At 42.0% G+C, this 21,292-nt stretch overlaps 1 protein-coding gene across 1 annotated transcript in view; it reads left to right on the top strand.

The window, feature by feature from the left end:
• The window catches only part of pdk3.S (pyruvate dehydrogenase kinase 3 S homeolog), a 46,122-nt gene extending 33,602 nt beyond the window's left edge, over positions 1-12,520 (top strand). Inside the window, exons 7-11 of the mRNA XM_018249043.2 lie at positions 1,614-1,690; positions 8,312-8,413; positions 9,006-9,116; positions 10,839-10,952; positions 12,247-12,520. Coding sequence (XP_018104532.1) covers positions 1,614-1,690; positions 8,312-8,413; positions 9,006-9,116; positions 10,839-10,952; positions 12,247-12,387 — 545 coding nt within the window. The 3' untranslated portion in view covers positions 12,388-12,520. The remainder of the gene's footprint in view (positions 1-1,613; positions 1,691-8,311; positions 8,414-9,005; positions 9,117-10,838; positions 10,953-12,246) is intronic.
• The last annotated feature ends 8,772 nt before the right edge of the window (positions 12,521-21,292 follow it).

The raw sequence follows: 21,292 nt of genomic DNA, 5'->3' as shown, positions 1-21,292 counted from the left end.
TGTGTTTACTTCAGAAACACAACTAGTTTATATAAACAAGCTGCTGTAGCTGTAAGGGCAGCCATTCAAGCAGAAAAAATAACAAAATGGCACAGGTTACATAGTAGATAACAGATAAAACACCATTGTAATGGACTGGGCTTATTTGTTAAGTGCTGCGTAACCTGAGTCTTTTCTCTTTTTTTCCAACTTGAATGGCTGCCCCCATGACTACACAGCAACTTATTTATATAAACTATAGTAGAGTTTTTACCTGTGCATGCTAACAGTATATTATATGTTAATTACTTTAAAACACTTAAATTCTTTGGTGTTACTGTTCCTTTAACTGATATTGGCTTGTGACTGCAGCAAAGTTCAAGACCCCCCCTTGTACAGGGAAAAGATATTTCCTGCCACTTTCTTCACTAGCGCCCAGCCCTTGTTGTTATATAAGATTACTTTATATTCCGTGAAACTGCCCAGCCAAATCTGTCCATAATCAACAGCCTTAACTTATTTGTTAGTTAAAATCAGATGCCTTTAAAGGGATACTGTAATGGGAAAAACATTTTTTTTTTCAAAACTCATCAGTTAATAGTGCTGCTCCAGCAGAATTCTAGACTGAAATTTGTTTTTCAAAAGAGCAAACAGATTTTTTTTATATTTAATTTTCTGACATGGGACCAATATTGTCAGTTTCCCAGGTGCTACAGTCATGTGACGTGTGCTCTGATAAACTTCTTTACTTTTTTACTGCTGTACTGCAAGTTGGAGTGATAGTACTCCCTCCCTCCCCCCCTGCCAGCAGCCCATCAGTAGAACAGTGGAAATGTAACTAGATAACAGCTGCCTGGTAGAACAGCGCTTAATAGTAAAATCCAGGTCCCACTGCGACACATTCAGTTACATTGAGTAGGAGAAACAACAGCTTGCCAGAAAGCAGTTCCATCCTAAAGTGCTGGCTCTTTCTGAAAGCACATGACCAGGCAAAATAACCTGAGATGGTGCCTACAAAACAATAAAATAACACTTGCTTGTTTCAGGAATGACATTTTATATTGTAGAGTGAAGTATTTGCAGTGTAAACAGTGTAATTTAGAAATAAAAACTATATTGTAAAAATGACAGAATCCCTTTAAAAATCAAGGATTTGGTTTGGGATCTGGCTTTTTTCAGCATGATTCGGATTCGACCGAATCCCTCTGCCCAGCTGAACCGAATCTGATTTTGCATATGCAAATTAGGGGTCGGATTCAGTTCGGCCAGGCAGAAGGATTCGGACTGAATCCGAATCCTGCTGAAAAAGTCCAAATCCCGAATCGAATCCTACTTTTGAATTCATTTTCTTTTTAGTTTAGTAGATATTGCCACTTTTTTATACTGCTAATATAATGAATTTGAAACAACAACGCCACCTGCTGTTCATTTCAATCAACTTACCACAGTAGAAAATTAAGTTAGTGAGAAAATGGAAGGTCTTACGGTTATGAACTGACCAAAAAAAGTCAGTTTTCTTGGATTTACATAAAAAACGTTTGGTGTACTTTTGGTTTGTTTGGACAGACCAATAATGATATTGTTTGTGGTATTAAATAAGCTTATCTTAACCCAGATTCTTTTTTTTCTTTAAGCCAAGGCCCCCGGCAGACCTCTCCATGTTGTTTATGTGCCCTCCCATCTGTTCCATATGCTGTTTGAGCTATTTAAGGTAGGTATTTCTCTGCATACAGAATCGACAGTGTGGAATACTTGTGAAAATACAAAACAGGGCTAATTTATGGCAGCAGTGAACCGTTAAACGGTTCAGAATGACACCATTTCAGTGGTATGGCCCACAAAGATTGAACTCCAGGAGAATTGCTCTGATTATGGTCTTTAGGATAGAAATCCCATCACTGGGGCAAACTGTGAGATTTCTCCATGGATGACCCCACGCTAAGGCAGAATCGTCTTCTATATTAAGGCAGGTGTAGTTCTAAAATTTCAATCTAAATTCAGATTAAGGATGACGGCTTTAAGAAAAGATATTTCACTAAGCTGAATGAAGTTTGGAATTGCTGGGCAGATGGATACAAGATTAATAAGTATAAAAAAGAAGTTCCACCTCTGTATTTGGATGCAGTAAAAGGTCAGGAAAGTAGCATGCACTGTGTTCCTATTAAATAAACAGGGAGAGGTTAAAGCTGCAATGTTTCTGGTTTATGAAGAAGCTTCTAGCTGATAGGAGGCAGTTTCAGGTGTTTTTTTCAGATTCCTTTCTAATTCCTTCCTGACTCTAAAGGGCAGTTAGACCTGTGCATACAACTGATTCCTGAAACTATCTGTAAGCTGAAAAAGAGAAAAGGAACAGATATGGTCTGTAGTATACAATAGGATTCCTCAGACTGTATCAGTTAACTACTGTGTATCCTGTGCTTGAATGGCTGCCCCCGTGGCTACACAGCAGCTTGTTTATATAAACTTTAATAGTATTTATCAGTTACCTACTGTGTATCCTGTGCTTGAAAGGATCGCCGCCATGGCTACACAGCAACTTGTTTATATAAACTATAGTAGTACTTATCTGTTATCTACTGTGTATCCTGTGCTTGAATGACTGCCCCCATGACTACACAGCAGCTTGTTTATATAAACTTTAATAGTATTTATCAGTTACCTACTGTGTATCCTGTGCTTGAAAGGATCGCCGCCATGGCTACACAGCAACTTGTTTATATAAACTATAGTAGTACTTATCTGTTATCTACTGTGTATCCTGTGCTTGAATGACTGTCCCCATGGCTACACAGCAGCTTGTTTATATAAACTATTGTAAAGTTTCTGAAGCAAACACACCCGTTTTACCAGTGCAAGGCAACAGTACATGATATTTTCATTACTTTAAAACACTTTTATTTTTTCTGGTGTCACAGTTCCTTTAAGATTAAATTTACCGTCTTCTCAATGCATGCCCGTGTGTCCTTGCATGCGGCCTGCGACCCCCCTTTATATGGCCCTCCACATCAAAGTCTGCCTGCTGTGTCTGTTTACCATATGTAAACATTAAAAGGTATCACTACAGACATTAACTGGCCCCTGCATTGTCTAAACCTCAAATTCAGACTAATCCCCTGTATTGTTCACACCTGTGATCCCCCTGTATTGTTCACACTTGTGACACCTCTATTGTTCACTCCCCTAAAGCCTGTACTGTTCTACCTGAGACCCAGTTTAAACTGCCCACATTGTTCACATGTTCACACTTTATTCAAAATGCTAATGGGGCACCAGCACTGTGTCACTGTATGTACACTCTGTATGTACACTCCTGCTCTGTTCTGCCTTCCATATGCTCCCTGTGTGTGTCATAATTTGGTATTTGTTCTGGGGGTTTGTTAGATTTGAAAATTATTGTTAGTGGCCCCTAAGGTGTTTAATCATATGCTGGGGTACTGTATTATACACAGGCGAGGAGGAGGCATATGGATTTATGGGTATATCTTAATATGACTTAGCTTTTTTCACATATGAGTGACATCCTTGCCAGGGCAGGCACAAGATAGTTTGGCTCCCTAGGCAAGAGCTTCAATCAGTGCCCCCTGTCCTGTATTACCATTTCCCTCCTTACCATGATGGTAAATATTTTAAATAAAGAGAGCAAGAAAGTGCACAACCCTTTTTCATTTATATTACTGCTCCCAGTACCTGTACCAGCAAGCTCAGCAGCCATCCATCATACAGCCCCCCTGCAGCCATCATATTGCCCCCAATCTTTAGCTGTGTCAGCAGCAGCCAAAAAGAAATCTGATCACCTCATATTGCCCCCAAGTATTTATGTACCTGTGCCAGCGCCCAGCCCAGCAGCAACAGCAAACATATGGGCCCCAAATCTGTACCTGGCTGTGCCAGCAGGAAGCTTCACACTTTACAGTAATAGAAAGAATGTCTTCAGTTCAGTGCAACTGTGCAAGGCTGAGAGCAGCAAGAGTCACACCAAGCAGCCCCCCAGCTCTCTGCCTCTCTCTGTCACCCAACACATCAGTGATGTCATTGACGCGTGTATGCACGTTGCGCTGCACCGTACAGAAGGAGCTATTACTTGCCGGTAAGAGGGAGAAGGGGAAGGAGATGGATTCCACCCAACTGGGTGACCGTGATTACTGAAACAAATTATTAAATAAACGCTTGAAAAAAGTGCGCCCCTCAATGATGGCGCCCTAGACAGCCGACTACTCTGCCTACCCCTAGTTCCGGCCCTGATCCCTGCAGTGAGCACCAACCATTTGGTTTTTTGGTGTGCTATTAATATGGACATGGTCTTGCGGTAACATGGGTGTGGTTTAAAGTGGGTGTGGTCTAGAAACAGGGAGTGGCTAACACTGGCTTCCGTTATCAGCCCTCCACCATGTAGATTGGAAAAATTCTGGCCCTCGGTACCATAGAAGTTGGACAGCACTGCCTTAGATAGTTAGAGAAAAGAAGCTAATTTGCTCCATGTGCTCCTAGTCTTAAAGGGCACCAGTCACCTATATATATTTTTCCCCATCAGGCTAATATAAAGTAGGGATGCACCGAATCCAGGATTCAGTTCGGGATTCAACCAGGATTCGTCCTTTTTCAGCAGGATTCGGCCGAATCCTTCTGCCCGGCCGAACTGAATCCCAATCCTAATTAGCATATGCAAATTAGGGGCAGGGAGGGAAATCACGTGACTTTTTGTCACAAAACAAGGAAGTAAAGAATGTTTTCCCCTTCCCACAACTAATTTGCATATGCAAATTAGAATTTGGTTCGGTATTCGGCCGAATCTTTTACAAAGGATTCGAATGTTTGGCCGAATCCAAAATAGTGGATTCGGTGCATCCCTAATATAAATAAATGTCCAATATTTAGGGCAATGACGTAAATAGGGAAGAAATATACTCACAGTTCACCCCAGTCCATGGGACCATAAACATATAACAAAAATCAAAAATTGTGAGTGATTCTTCAAAAGAAATAGGCAAAAAATTTAGTTAAAAGTTCAATCCATTAATAAGGATTGAACTTTTAACTACATTTTTTGCCTATTTCTTTTGAAATTTTTTCCTATACATTTAGCACCTCATCCACTAATAGGAAAAAGACTGCATGAACTGGTCAGTCTATTAAATACATAGAAGTTTCTGCAATGGGGCAGTTGTTAGTTTGATTCCCTAAAGGGGAGTCAACAGAGCAAAGTTTGTCACATTTTTAAAGGAACAGTAACACCAATATTAGTACTTAATACCCCCCAAACTAGTAGGAAAGGCTTACTCTCTCTTTGTTGTTTTTTTTTTAAATCTTGAGCTTGAATCTGACTTGTGTCCCATAGCCGAAAGGCAAAAAGGAGACGGCCGCTTGCATTCCTCCGTGTGGTGAACTGGCAGTCAGCTTCAGACAGCTTTGGGGGATAATGTTGTGAGCATATATTTAAACTGCAGATGCTGAAAAAAGCTTAGGTCATCAGTCCGAATCTGACTTCTGGTTAGGGTTGCCACCTGTCCGGTTTTGACCTGGAGAGCCCGGTTTTTTTGAAGGGCTGTCAGGATCAAAACTGTCTGCCTGGTTTTCTAAAATAACATACAGACAGTCACCCAGCACTTTGGTAATAGGAGCCTACTTTTCAGGGGGTGCACGCAAAGCAATGTGTTCACCTTCACATCTTTAAGACGAAATCCATAGTAAATTGCAGCTCTCCCAAGTAGTAATAAAACCGCCTTCATTGCAACTTTACATCTGGCACAGCAACGTTTCAGGCCTCCCGGTCCTTTTTCAAGCTGAAAACGGGGTTGAAAAACGTTTCGGACCTCCTGGTCCTTTTTCAAGCTGAAAGTCAGCTTGAAAAAGGACCAGGAGGCAGTAACGTAACTAGAAGGGGGCGGGCCCTGGTGCGTGACGTGCAGCCGGGCCCCGCCCCCCACCGTACGGCCCGCATTTCAGTGGCGCGCGGGTTGCCGGGGCTCGCACCCCCTGCTCCCCCGGTAGTTCCGCCTCTGCCAGGAGCAGGGGCGTTTCTGCCATGAGGCAAGGTGAGTACCTTGCCTCAGGCGGCAGCTCCCCAGAAGTTACCAGAGGCGGCAAAAAGCCGCTCCTGTAACTTTAAGAGCTGAATTTCCTGTTATTAACCCGGAAATTCGGCTTTTCTAGCGCAGAGAGCGATATTTGGCACTCTGCGCTAGCAATGCGCCCCCCCACCAGACCTCCCATCGGCAATCCAAGGTAAGCCTGGGGGCTGCATTGTGAATGCTTGATGCTTGAAGCGCGCCTGGCCAGGAGGTCCGAAACGATGCTGTGCCAGATGTTAAGTTGCAATAAAGGCGGTTTTATTACTACTTGGGAGTGCTGCAATTTACTACAGTTTTCCAAATTAGGAAAACCAGGCAGGATTTCCTATGATTGAACGCCGATTGGCCAGTCGCCATGTCACAGCCCCGCCCCGGACACCACAACCCCGCCCCTGTTGCATCACTGCCCCACCCCCATTACATCACAGCCCGTCCTCTACCCAGACGGGCCAAAAGGTGGCAACCCTACTTCTGGTTCAGAGTACAGAGGAATGCAACTGCCTTTGCCTTTTTGCCTTTCTTCTATGGGTAGTTTGCAAGTCAGATTCAAGCTCAAGATTTAAAAAAAAAACAAAAAAAAACAAAGGAATTAAGTATTAAAAAAAGTTTGGTGGTATTGGTCCTTTAATGAATAACTGATAAAAGGTAGGTGTATGATATACAAGGAGAATGGCTGCAGCTGCAAATGTGAAACCGATTTTCCAGTCCCCAAATCTCATCCTAGTTACGTTAAACACTGCAGTGTCAACAGGGAGTCTCTCTTAACTGCTTTCCCAGAGTATATACTTTCCGACAGCCAATTAATAGCAGTGTTTAGTGGGATCTGGTTTGGATAAAACACCCCACCATAATTATTCTGAATTATTGGTATCGTTATCCTAAACCTGGCTCTGGTTCAACACTGTTACAGAGTAATTTCCCGCTATAATAAGGGATAAGACTTCTTGGGTGGCGAATAGCAGCCAGCATTTCATTTCATAAGGAAAGATTGGCAGGTTCCACAAAGATATATTGTGGCGCTTTCTTACGTGAAGTCCTTAAGCATCAATTTTATTAATAATTGGGCATTTAAATAGCTACTTTATTCAGATGTTAAGCCTATTACCTTGTTATTTTACTTTTATAATTAGCAATCATAGGAGCGGAAAGTAGTAATTTGGACTCAGAGAAGACTTGACTTCAGTCTCCTTGTTGCACAGCGCTGTAATTATGTTGATTCTGGGAAAGGCACATTTATAAGAAATAATGTTTATGTATACTACATGAAATGGGACAACCACCAGATATATGTACAATATAAATATATGTAGGGAATAAAGGTGCTCAATCTAAAGGTCTCTGCACAAAGGGATCCGTTCCACCTCTGTACAACACAATAGCACACGCTTAACATGCAGGTTAATGTATTAGGCCACATATGTTGCATTGTTCCTATAATACAAGGGATGTTTAATAAAATCCTTTAAATAGAAAGCTAATGTTGTGAATTTTTTTGTGCATCATCAAAGATAAGCAAAATAAGTGCAAATCTACCGGCACACACTTCCTCCATTATTTGTATTTCCCAATAACGTTTTCTATTGCACATCCCCCAGGACTGACAACCATTACTGGATGGTCAGACTGCAACCCCTTAGTCTAAAGCAGTGATACCCAACCAGAGCCACAACATATTTCTCACCAACCCCTTGGATGTTGCTCCCAGTGGCCTCAAAGCAGGAGCTTATTTTTCAATTCCAGGCTTGAAGGCAAGTTTTAGTTGCATAAAAATCAAGTGTACTGACAAATAGAGCCTTCTGTATGCTGCCAGTCCACAAAGGGGCTACCAAATGGCCAACTCTTTTTATATTTCATCTCCAATACTTTTTATATTTGAATGTGGCTCACGGGTAAAAAAAAGGTTGGGAAGCACTGGTGGAGAGGGTGCCATAAACAATAAGATTGCTTACAGTATCTGATTGATCCATCCTCGGACTGAATAGATGGATGCTGTACAAAGAGCACCTTTCCTTGTATCTGTTCCCTATGGGCAACTGTCAGATAACAGATGGAAGATGGCACCTTTGAACTCTGCTGCACAACTTTTCAGATTTATAGCAGTTCTTGGTCAGGCTGGAAACCAAAAATGAAATGTATATGCAATACACTAAAACATAACTAAAGGTGACATTTCTCTATCAGTAAATCAACTTGCAATTGGACTTTGTGAGGTTACTTTGTTGTGCCATTTTTGTCAACTTACAATAACAATTTTTTGACCGTAGAACTCAATGAGAGCCACCGTCGAGCTCCACGAAGACAAAACCGATGCCTTGCCCCCAGTAACGGCCCTGGTCACACTGGGAAAAGAAGATCTGTCTATAAGGGTAAGAAAATACCACTGAGGACTCTCAATAATGGCAGGCAGGTACCTAGAGCATACAACTCAATAGTGAGAATGGTACAGGCAGGGTCCAGGCTGAATGTATGTTAACCAGATGGAATATGCACTTGGCTAAGAGGGGAACAATTGCAGATAGGATATTGCTCATATCTTACCTGTGGCTGGGGCTGCACTAGTTCTACACTAACATTTGCCTTTTATAAAATATTATTCATGCAGAAGTATGTGTTTCTATAGCCAAAGTGGTTGATATAAGAATCCTGTAATGGCAACACTAGACTTCCCTAGCCGTGCCCTTCATTGCACTTCTACTCCTACATCAGCTCAATGCTCCTACATTAGTTAGTTTACTACACAACATTATTTCATGTAATAATGCTTATTAACTTCATTCAAAAGGACACGCGCATAATTATACGTAGATATGTTGGATCATTTTATGAACTGAATTGGACTAATAAACTATACAATAACGATTGTGCTGGAGTCTTATAGTAAATGGCATGTGTGGGAATATAACAGGCTTTTGTGTATATATTCACTTCTTTTTCTCTTGTTTTTTTTTTTCCTCGTAGATAAGTGATAAAGGTGGCGGGGTGCCCTTGAGGAAAATTGATCGTCTCTTTAATTACATGTATTCAACAGCGCCAACACCGAGCCTGGAACCAAGCAGGGCAGTTCCATTGGTACGTGTCTTTTTTTATTGACTTTGAAGTTGTATTTCATACATAAAAATAGCAGAGGTTTCTGGATAATGTTTCAGCCCTTAAGGTGACAGAAAAGATATGTATAGAATTGCATAGTAGTGTTTTGGTCTGTGCAGTGACTGGGACCCTTTAGTAGACTGAATTATTTATATAACAAAATCTTTCTTTTCGTAGTTCATACTGTACTATTTCATACTGGGTACTCAAATATATACAGGTGATAAAATCACAGGTCCTATATTTTAAAGGGATACTGTCATGGAAAAAAATTTTTTTTTCAAAATGAATCAGTTAATAGTGCTGCTCCAGCAGAATTCTGCACTGAAATCCATTTCTCAAAAGAGCAAACAGATTTTTTTATATTCAATTTTGAAATCTGACATGGGGCTAGACATATTGTCAATTTCCCAGCTGCCCCAAGTCATGTGACTTGTGCTCTGATAAACTTCAATCACTCTTTACTGCTGTACTGCAAGTTAGAGTTATATCACCCCCCCCAGCAGCCAAACAAGAGAACAATGAGAAGGTAAACAGATAACAGCTCCCTAACTCAAGATTACAGCTGCCTTGTAGATCTAAGAACAGCACTCAATAGTAAAAACCCATGTCCCACTGAGACACATTCAGTTACATTGAGAAGGAAAAACAGCAGCCTGCCAGAAAGCATTTCTCTCCTAAAGTGCAGGCACAAGTCACATGACCAGGGGCAGCTGGGAAATTGACAAAATGTCTAGCCCCATCCAATTTCTATTTTTTATTAAAGCATTCATAGCTGCTGTAAGCTCATTTAAAAATCTCCGCTGTCAATCAAAAATTGTCTGCCCCTCCTCTATGCCAATGGCATAGAGGCGGGGCAGACAATTACTTTCACTTTCCATTCAGCACTTACTAGATGTCACAGCTCTCCCACATTCCCCCGTTCTCTTAACCATTTAGTTGTTTATCCAGGGAATGCAAATGGACATTGGGTCCCCCATTCTGGTGCACAAACAAGATTCTGAGATGACACAAGGCTTGTCTTAATAACAGTGTGCACAAAATGGCTGCTGCCTGCTTGCTATAATTTTGAAATCCCAGACTGAAGGAAACAAGATTCGTTTCGTGGACAAAGCCACTTTCTCAAAAAAAGAGAAAGTTGTTTTGTTCACGAAACGCGTTAAGCGTGCTTTGAGATGTATGTTCTGCTCAACTTTTTAATGAAGATTCAATAAAATGCTGATTTTAAGACTCCGTGTTCAATAATTCTAATTGGAGGCTGTACGCATCGGGAGCGTTTTTAACGTGGCAGCACAGCAGGAGGATAATCCAGAAGGTCTGTGAGTGCTCCCGTCTCTCTTTCTCTCACAATTCACAGCATCTCAGACACTTCTTTGGTCACTCCTGCTCTTGATAGATGGGCAGCATGGTCACAATATGGGCGAGTATAACTACAGAATGGAAAGTGGAAAAAATAGGGAGGGGGCAATACCACATGAGGAGTCTAAGCAGCAAAAAAAACCCTAAAGAATAGACATCGGGTTCAGAGCCGAAGTCAAAGCACTCATCTAATCATGCCGTGTAAATATAATTTATTAAGCCTGGTCTTTCCATAAAGACTTAAAAAGTCACAATTGCATTGCGCGAATAGATGACATCTTCTGTCTGGAACTGATGTCCATGTTGGTTTGATCGATGATTATTGTTTTAATTATTGACTTGCAGGCTGGATTTGGCTATGGCCTGCCCATCTCACGACTGTATGCCCGCTATTTCCAAGGAGACCTCAAACTGTATTCCATGGAAGGTGTTGGGACTGATGCTGTTATCTATCTTAAGGTATCTAAGAATGTAGGCTTACATCTTATAATGAGTTGGTTTAACATGTAAGTAAAGGTACAGAAACAAAACTTCCAGGCCCAACATACCCAGGGCGCTTGTACCAACAACACGTGAAGATGCTTAAGAATTCATGTTGCTGCTTGCATTCCTTTTTACAAACAGGCAGCAGTGTCATGTCATGAGCGAGTCTGGCCTGGAAGCTCAGCTAGCTGCACCACTGAAAATCAAGCATTTAGGCCAAAAGTGTTACTCTTAAAAGAGAAACAAACCCTTTATTAAAAAAAAACCCTACCCCATATAGACCCTCCTCCCCCCAGTCTAGCTGCTACCCTGGGCAAATGCCCCTAACTTTTTACTTACCCCTCTGTGCCAGGGGCGATCCGCACCCCTCCATCGCCTGAGGCAGCAGCAGCACTGCTGTCCCCCATCTCCACCGTGCGCTTACCTTTTTGCGCCTGAGGGGGTCCACAAGCAGAGAGGGCCAGTACGCTAGCGCAGAGAGCCTAACTGCTCTCTGCACTAGAAGAGCCGAATTTCTGGTTTGAAAACTGAAAATTTGGCTCTTAAGTACCAGGAGCAGCATTTTTGGTGCCCCTGGTACATAGTGGGGTGCTGCCACCTGAGGCGACAGCCTCAACTCGCTTCATTGGCGAAGCACCCCTGCTCGATGCAGATTCAGGTATTGGAGTTCACGGCAGCCATCTTCCAGGTCTTTGGTAATCTGAGAATGAGACCAGCGTAACGGCGCATGCGCAGTTGGAGCAATTTCCTGGTTTGTGACAACTGCGCATTTGCCGAAATGCTGGAAGAAGACACGAAGACCTGGAAGATGGCTGACGTGAACACCGATCCCTGAATCTGCATCGAGAAGTAAGTAAAGAATTAGGGGCATTTTCCCAGGGTAACAGCTAGGTTGGGGGGAGGAGAGAGGGGGGTCTGTGGAGTAGGGTGGTAGGGTTTTTTTTAATAAGGGGTTTGTTTCTCCTTTAAGGAAATGGGGTCCAAGGATTGATTTACTTTAATGATTTTTAATGGACACAACTTTGCCACCATCTATTCTCTGAATATGTACTGTACTGTATATACTTTAAAAATAAAAAATACTTTAAAAATATGTTCTGTGCTATTAGATAACTACCTAAGAAACCACCAAAACATTACATAAAGACCAATTCTAAATTTTGACTGCAGGGTGATCCTCCACTTTAAGTTGCTGCACTCAACAAATCCCGAGCTTTTGTCTTGCCCATTAATTCTGTTCGCTTAAAGGCTTTATCGTTTTTTTATTCAGGCCGTTTCCAGCGAATCATTTGAAAGGCTCCCCGTCTTTAACAAGTCGGCGTGGCGACACTACAAGAATGCTGCCGAAGCCGATGACTGGAGCAATCCAAGCAGGGATCCACGGGATACTTCCAAACACAAATCGAATTGACCTTGGCAAATCTGTTGGGCAGTGGCATAACACAGCATTATCTTTAATCAGATTTCCTTGCAGTACAAATAGGAGATTGTGAAGAATATGATAATAAGGGGTTATTAATTAATAATGCAACCCATTCATCTTGCGTGGCTCTCTGTTCACTTTGAAGCTTCAGTAGCTCCCTGGGTAAGCCGATGTGGGGGGCCGCCGGCCAGTTTAAATTGATCCTTTGTGGTGGACAAGGAAAGAAAATAGTTTGCACTAATGTGTGTGTATATAGAGAGGGAGTGAAAAGGGTTAATGCTATTTTTGTTAGACTTTTTCTAATGCACGTATAATCTATGGCAATAAGCGCTTGTGCATTTCAACGGTCACTCTGTGTTATTGCATTCGTTTGATAGGAATTAGTACCTGGCCAACCCCCAGCAACTTCTGCTCTACCGCTCGACCCGTATGGCAATGGTAGTTCTTTAAGATCTGCGAATCTCAGTCGGTCATAGCTTTTTAGGATGGTGGCACACGTGAATATTCGGGGGAGATTTGTTGCCCAGCGATTCATATTCTTGCTGGCAGGAGGGAATTTCGTGGAGATTAGTCGCCCGAAGAAAAAAAAAATTTTTTTTGCTGGGCGACTTATCTTCTCTGAATCTTAACGTGTGCCACCAGCCTTAGGGCTGGCCACATGGGCAGATTAGGTGAGGTTAGTCGCCAGGTGACAAATCTCTTCTTCGCAGCGACTAATCTCCCCAATCTGCCGTCCGCTGGCTAAAATGTAAATCGCAACACGGAATGCTTCATTTTCCGAAGTCGCCCGTAATTGTCTCATGAGGAAACTTCCGAAAAAGGAGCGATCCGTGTGCCTGCCCCCAGGCGATTTACATTTTAGCCGGCGGAAGGCAGATCGGGGAAATTAGTCGCCGCGAAGAAGAGAGATATGTCGCCTGGCGACTAATCTCCCCGAATCTGCCCATTTGGCCAGACCCTAAGGGGTAAATTTATCAAAGAGTGAAGTTCCGCCACTAGAGTGAAATTCCGCAGCTCACAATTCATTTCTATGGGATTTTGAAAGGCATATTTATCAATGGGTGAAAGTGAAGGTTGACCCTTTGATAAATACGCCTTTAAAAATCCCATAGAAATGAATGGAAAGTGGTGGAATTTCACTCTAGTGGCGGAACTTCACTATTAACTTCACTCTTTGATAAATATACCTCTATGAGTATTCATTTACTCTCTGATAATAGAGAATGACACTCCAGCTACACAGTGTCGTACAGAGATAATTTTTATCGCCTATATTTTTTATCTTACCTGCCGCGACTTTTGAGCTTTTTACGTTCGTCGAATGCATGCCATAATTTCATTTAAATATATTTTAGTTTTTTGTTTTTTAAATTCATTTGCAGGAATCGAGTAAAAGAAAAACACTCCAGTGTAGCAGCCTGTTTGTGTAGGCTGCAGTTTGGTTGAATGTGCCTGTATTTTATCACTCCACAACGACCATGCTTTCAGCATGGAATAATAGGGTAGTGGTGGCTTATAAAGAAGGGAAAGTAGGAGTGCATAGGATATTGGGCGCACCGTAGCATTCATATTAAGTCCTTATGACCACTAGAGGTGGAAGTTCATGCGAAAGAGTTCTGCCTAGAAAGACAATAAGGCAGATATATATATCTCTCCTAAATGAACAATGCAATTTGGCGTAAGAAAACAAAAGAGAGCAGGAAAAAGAATAAATAATTTTTATAGACTATTATATAATACCATGACCAATATATCTGGGTGCTTACATCTGTCTCCAGAATACCATGCAAACCCTAAAGCACCCTTAAGCCAATGCCACTATTTTCCTTTATATGCTTTTTCCAAAATGTCTGTTGCTATAAACCAAAATCTTACCCCTCAGTTTACTCAAATGTCTCCTCTGTAGCAGTAATGCTGACAGCTCACTGATTGGAGGACACTGGCGTCCAATCTGCATGTTGGTAGGAACATAGTGATGACACCTGGGCTTTATTCATTGAAAATGTTATTCATGATTTGGGAGAGGTGAATGCGGTACTTTTATTATTGCATTGAAGGCTGCCGAACTTTAAGCATGTATTGTATTTTATTTTATTTTGTGTACACCATTCCCTATCCACATCACAGAAAGCTCTGCTTGCACTATGTATGTAATGTGTGTGTTATTTAGTGCTGCTCAGTTCCAGTCCAATTGGACTAGGTTTTAAGTGTGTTCTCAGTTATAGGTGGGTCAGTGCAAGTGGCAGAAGGATATTGCCTCCCCTTTACTTATAGAGGCCCACGTTCCAATCCTGCCCTTGAGACCTGAAATTGGCTGCCCTGCCTTATGCCAAGATGGAAAATGAAATGTTAGTGAATCATTTGCTAAATATTGTTTTGCTCTTCTAGCAGAGCCTTTGGCTTGCATCAAGATATAGCGCCTCAGGGAGAAAAGGCAAATGAGAAGCTAACCCTTGGATAACAGAAATGTACGTACATCTGATCGCCTTAGAAATATTCTCTTTATTACAAATAGAAGCAACATGACCGTTCCACTGCCAAAGAAGCTTTTGTTTGTGTGCATAGACTAACCTGTGGGTCATTTCTTTAGACTATATAGCCAGTGTACAGGAGACTGTAATAAGCTGGAAGTTTGGGCTAGCATTGATTGAGGGCTTCTAGCTCATAAACCTATTCCAAACATTGTGACTGTTATTTTATTTGCCTGTAAGTGTTTTTCATGACCACTCGAACAGAGAATGAAGAAGCAGACCCGGCAGCTTCAGGGGGGCCCAGGAGATATAGGGGGGTCCCCATGAGAGACTAATTAAAGGGCATGTAAAGGCAAAAAAATAAAATCCCATTTTTGCTTTCTTTAATGAAAAAGAAACCTATCTCCAAAATACTTTAATTAAAAAATGTGTACCGTTTTTATAAGAAACCTGACTGTATGCAGGGAAATTCTCCCTTCATTTACTGCTGTGGATAGGAATTGTCAGACGGTCCCTAACGGCTGAGCAGGGAAACAATCATACTTATGAACAGCAGGGGGAGCCCCGCCTTACTTCCAGCCATGCAGAACTCAAGCAGCTTTGTTTATGATGATCCCTAAGCAGCCCAGACCACACTGAGCATGTGCACAGTCTTGGTCTTGCAAAGATGTTTAACAAAGTTACAAGATGGTGACCCCCCGTAGCCAACTTTGAAAGCATCAATTATTTGTTTGATTAGATGTGTGGTGCAGTAAGTTCATGTTTATATTTAGTATACAAAATACAGAATTTCTAGCCTTATTCTATTTTAGACTTTACATGCCCTTTAATGAGCAATTTCAACATAAAACAGGACAAACCTTGGATATGTTGGAGGCCCTACAATTAATTTGCTGTGGGGCCCAGTAACGTGGTTACACTGGCAATATATAGTCAAGGCAAGATCCTTCTATAGGAAGTAAAGAAGAGAAGGCCAAATGTGCTTATATTACTGTATAGTTTCTTCTGCCTTGTAGGCTTCACACACACACAGACCCCCCCCCCTTTTTCTATGGAAAAAATGTAATTTTAGTTAAGATTCTTGAATTTAAATTATTAGGTATACACGCACAGTGAAAGATTAACTGGTGCTTTCCAACTTCCAGCATTTTTTTACGTCAGCATACTGGAAATTGTAGTTTGTAATTGTAGAGGCCCCTTTATCAAAGTCCGAATTTATCTCATTATTTTCTGTAAAATATTCCGACCAAATCCGCACTGGTTTTTTCCCCCTTATTTATGTGTGGGTAAAAACCCTGAAAAAATCGTGAAAAAAAATAATCGTAGGAATTTTTCAGAATTTCCACCCAAAAACTCATATTTTAGGATTTTTGCCTGAAAACCATAAAATCTTCAGATTATTGCACGAAACCCAACAGCAGATCATGATATCTTAGGGACTTCTTCTATTGACGTATATGCAACCTCGGCAGGTCTGAGATGCCGGATTTTCAGATTCAGACTTTTTCCATCCTCAGGGTAGAATAAATGCTGAAAAATTTGTATTTTTTTCCCCACTAAAAATTCAGATTTTATAGTAAAAAAAAAATAATTTTTCAGGTTTTTGCCATTCAGAGTTTAATAAATAACCCCTGTAGAGTTGTAGTTTGCTATGACTTTAAGCCTTTAAAGGTGTCTCAAAGGGACACAAATATTTATGAATATCTTCCAGGGCAGGGTGCCCGAGTGACAAAAACATGGCGTTTGTGTGATTTTTGTTCTTTGCTTCTCTACCCCTGATAAAACCTTAGGTCTTCAGCCAAGGCCCATTTAATATCTGACTGAGCCCCAATCACATATTGAGCAGAGGGAGCATTGTCTTGCGCCAATAAACAGGCGAATAGTCTACCATCTTGTGACAAATTTCGAAATGCCCCCCCCCCAAAAAAAATTTGAAAGTAAAAATTGAGAAGTAAATGCAGCTCAGTAAATGCGAAGAATGTAATGTTGGACATAAAAAGCATCTTTTATTAACCCTTGCTCTCCTGGAAAATCGGTATTTATAGTTGAAGAAATCAGAAATGCTCCGTAAAAAAGCTGGAAAATGATTGGTACGTTTTTAAAAGAGGAGCGATCTGTGTTGCTGTTCTTTTAGAGTATGTTATTATGCGGTTAAAACTTTGTTTGGAGTGATCTAAATGTAAATAGTCGTGTCTTTTCTTGGTTCGTGTGTCGATGTTATTATTTATATGATCAAGTGTATGTATCAACTGGCTGCTCTTTCTTCCTTTCTGGTGGAAATTCTTTCTTCCTTTGTGATTTCATGTGTACGGAGTCACATTAAATGGAAACGGATAACAAAGCCTTTGTGTCTTCTTATAAAAGAACAGAAAAAGACCAATTCCATTCCATAACAATATGGGAAAAGCCAGCAGGGCTCATGTGTGACATAGAAGGCAGGGTGCAAATGTGCCATGTTTAAAAGCCTTCCATGCTTGATGAATTGCTGTACAGAGGCCCACAGCTGTCCCCATGAATACAGTATCACCTGCATAAGGTGTCCCTGCTCCCTGCACATCCCCTAATTCCAACCTCATTCAGAGACACAAGATAAGTGGACACACATTTTGAGGCCTTTTGAAATACCCATGTACATTTTTGTGACCCCAGGAGTTTTCTGTGGAGACCAGACTGATCTAGATGTGGGGGATCTACATCTACTTCTTTTGTAGCAGTAATAGTGTTTACACACATTGGATTTTAGTCAGGGGCGTAACTATAGAGGAAGCAGACCCTGCGGTTGCAGGGGGGCCCAGGAGTGTAGGGGGCCCAGTGAGATCCTAATTAATTAGCAATTTTAATATATCTTGGTAAAATAGGCCAACTTATAAATATTTTGGGGCCCTAAATTGAATTTGCTATGGGGCCCAGTAACAACTAGTTACGCCACTGATTTTAGTAACCCCTAGAAGCCTGGAAGAGAGAGAGGTGTAAGTACAATGATGCCAAACTTTGGAGGAGGGAACACAGTTCTAAATGCAGAAGCTGACTGGAACCAGGTGGCACAACATTTAGGGCAGAGACACACGCTTAGATTTGGGGAGATTAGTCGGCCAGCAACAAATCTCCTCTTCTTCGGGGCAACTAATCTCCCTGAACTGCCTCCCGCCAGCTAGAATGTAAATTGCCGGTGGGATGACACTTTGGATCGTTTTTGGAAAACGACCCATCCCGCCGGCAATTTAGATTCTAGCCGGCGGGAGGCAGTTCTGGGAGATTAGTTGCCCCGAAGAAGAGATTTGTCGCTGGGTGACTAATCTCCCAGAATCTGAGAGTGTGTCTTTGTCCTTATAGAAAGGGCAAGGAATATAACGAGGCCCCAATAAAATGGCAATTCAATTCCTGCATGGCTATAACCTCAATCTGCTCAGATAGCCGTGACACATCCATCACACTACCCTGCAAGCTTTGCTCCCTCTGTTATGGGAGCCCGTGTCCCACAGCTGATGGTAGCCCTGCGTCTGCTGAAATGAACACAGTTCCGCAAGATCTTTGTTTTTACCAGAATTAAAAATGGATTAGACCCACTGTAAGTCAAGGAAAATGTAGTGTTATCTGTGAGCCCAATGGAATCCATTGATTTGTCTGGTTTTTACTGAGTCCATGGGATTTGTGGAAAGTAAGAAAATTATCCAATACCGTTTTCTGCCACAATGAGAAACCCACAGGCTGGAATGAATGGAACATAAGCCATTCCATAGTGTCACCCAGAAAAACAGTGGTGACCTTAGGGAAATGGCATATGCATGCGATACATAAACCACTGGCAGCTATAACTGCAATCAAGTACCTTGTACCGAATTGCAACTAATGTACAATTAATCCTTTTAGGCAAAACAAGGGTTTATCTAATGTTTAAAGGGCACCTGTTGGGCAAAAATGTTATCCCCAACCAAAGGTGCAGGCTAATAGAGCCCACAGTCCGATTGGGGATAACAGTAGTTTTTTCTAATGCGTGAAGCGCATTCTCTTTGATTGACATGTCAGCTCTGGCGGGGGAAAATTTTTTGAAAAACAAAAACTACTTATAACCCCAACTGGAGTGCGGTCTCTATTAAGTCACACCTTTGGTTAGGGATAACATTTTAGCCCATACAGATGAACTATAAATTATTTTTAAGTAGACTTGAGGTATGGAGATCCACATTACGGGAAGACTCCTTATTCAGAAAAGTCCAGGTCCCAAGCATTCTGGATAGCAGGTCACATACCTGTATTTGTAATTAGAGGATACAACACAAAACTTCTGCCTACACAAAAAAAAATGTTTTGGAAGGGTAGTTAATGTCAACCTCTTGGTAGCCATATCGGGGAGATTTTTCCTCAGTCATATCCACGGCATATCCTGACCATGCCCCTTTCTTTTCCAAAAAATTCCCAAAAAAGGAGGCTTGAGAGGTCTGTGTGTTGGATATAAACTGCTGGAAAAAGTCTACTCATAGATATGGATATACTGTATTTTTAATATTACCCCCCCCCCCCAGAAAGAATTGCCGGTGTCAGGCAGAGATAAAAACATTTTGTTATTAAAACTGAATCTAGCACCAAAATGAAGGAATACAGTATCAGATCTAGTTATAGGACAAACACTGAAGGGCACCAGTCTGTCGGAGGCTTCATTATCATGGAGACTATTGTCTGTGTTGTATATTCACATGATACAGAACAGGTGGAGATGGTCAGGGGCGCTACACCAATGAGGCGAGTTGAGTGCCCCCCTGGGGGTGGCAAAAATGCTGCTCCTGGTAACTAACAGCTGGATTTCCAGTTTTCAACCCAGAAATTTGGCTCTTCTAGTGCAGAGAGCACAATTGCTAGTGATGGGTGAATTTTTTGGCAAAACGCCCCAAATTCGCCCATCACTACTCTCTGCACTAGCGATGTGGACCGACCCCCTCCGACGCTGAAAAAGTGAGTGCCATGGGGAGGGGTGGGTGCAGCAAAAGGAAGGCGGCCTCTGGTGCGGGACGTGCAGCAATGTAACTAGAGGGGGGAGGGCCCTGGTGCGGGACGTGCAGCCGGGCCCCCACCCCCCTCCGTACGTCCGGAATCCGCCCAGAATCAGCGACGTGCCCTGAGGAGGTGCGGCCCTGGCCCAATCGGAACCCCTGCTCCCCCGGTAGTTACGCCACTGGACAGGATCGCCCCTGGAGATGGTATAGTGAGTAACAGTGTGGGAGGAACATTTAGTGGCACTTCCTAATCCCACTTCCTTTTCCAGCAATACTGGCAAAAATATTGCAGCACTGAATTCATAACAAGGTTACCCATGTTATTGTTCAAAATGCGTCATCTAAGATTTTAACTAAAAGGGGTGGAAGTTTGGTTTTCAGGTTGGCCAAGAAAGAGCGGCTTTCCTATTTTACTCTAATCTATATTAACAGCACTTCATTCTTATTCTAAGGGGCACATTTACTAAGCTCGAGTGAAGGATTAGAATGAAAAATACTTTTTTTTTTGGCTACTTCGACCATCGAATTGGCTACTTCGACCTTCGACCAGAGCCGGGCCAACTCGGCCAGGCGCCCTAGGGCGTTTGACTGCACATGCGCGAAATTTCGTGCATGCGCGAAATATGTGCGCATGCGCAGAAGAGCATTTATGCGCAAGCCACCAGCAGCAGACGGGACCGGACACAGGGTAGGCGACAGAGCAGGTACGTGCCTGGCGCCCCCTCAGCTTTGTGCCCTAGGCACGTGCCTACTCTGCCGACCCCTAGTTCCGGCCCTGCCTTCGACCTCGACTAAGAACCGAACTAAAAATCTTTCGACTTTTCGTCAATTCGATAGTCGAAGTACTGTCTCTTTTTAAAAAAACTTTGACTACCTACTTCGCCACCTAAAACCTACCGAGTACCAATGTTAGCCTGTGGGGACCTTCCCCATAAGCTTTCTAAGCTTTTTTTGATTTAAGAAAAATCCTTCGACTTCGATATTTGAAGTCGAAGGATTTTACTTTGAGGGTCGAATATCGAGGGTTAATTAACCCTCGATATTTGACCAATAGTTAATGTGAACCTAAATGTGCTGTGGAAGAGCTTGTTTTTTTTGGGAATGGGGTCCTATAGATGGCTCAATAGTGTACACCTTATTTTATCTCAAATGCATGAAATGCGTTTATTGTATCTTTTTATACAAGCTGTGATAAAACCGAGGGAGTTGCATCCTCTACTCAGTGTGCTATTCTAAAAACATTTACATAATTTTTTTCGTTTCATAGCTATTTCGATTTTTATTAACTGCCAATAAAATATATATACGTCCATTCAACTTTAACTTCCCGCCGTATGCAAATTAGGCAATGCTAGCGCAACTTCGCTTTGCTTGGTGCAGTAACGATAGCACAACAATGCCAACGTTCGGCGCCCTGGACGCAACTTCGGA

The sequence above is a fragment of the Xenopus laevis genome, chromosome 2S, assembly GCF_017654675.1.
Source record: "Xenopus laevis strain J_2021 chromosome 2S, Xenopus_laevis_v10.1, whole genome shotgun sequence".
Classification (NCBI taxonomy): domain Eukaryota; kingdom Metazoa; phylum Chordata; class Amphibia; order Anura; family Pipidae; genus Xenopus; species Xenopus laevis.
The sequence above is the reverse complement of the archived record's forward strand: the minus strand, read 5'-3'. Positions and strand labels throughout refer to the sequence as shown.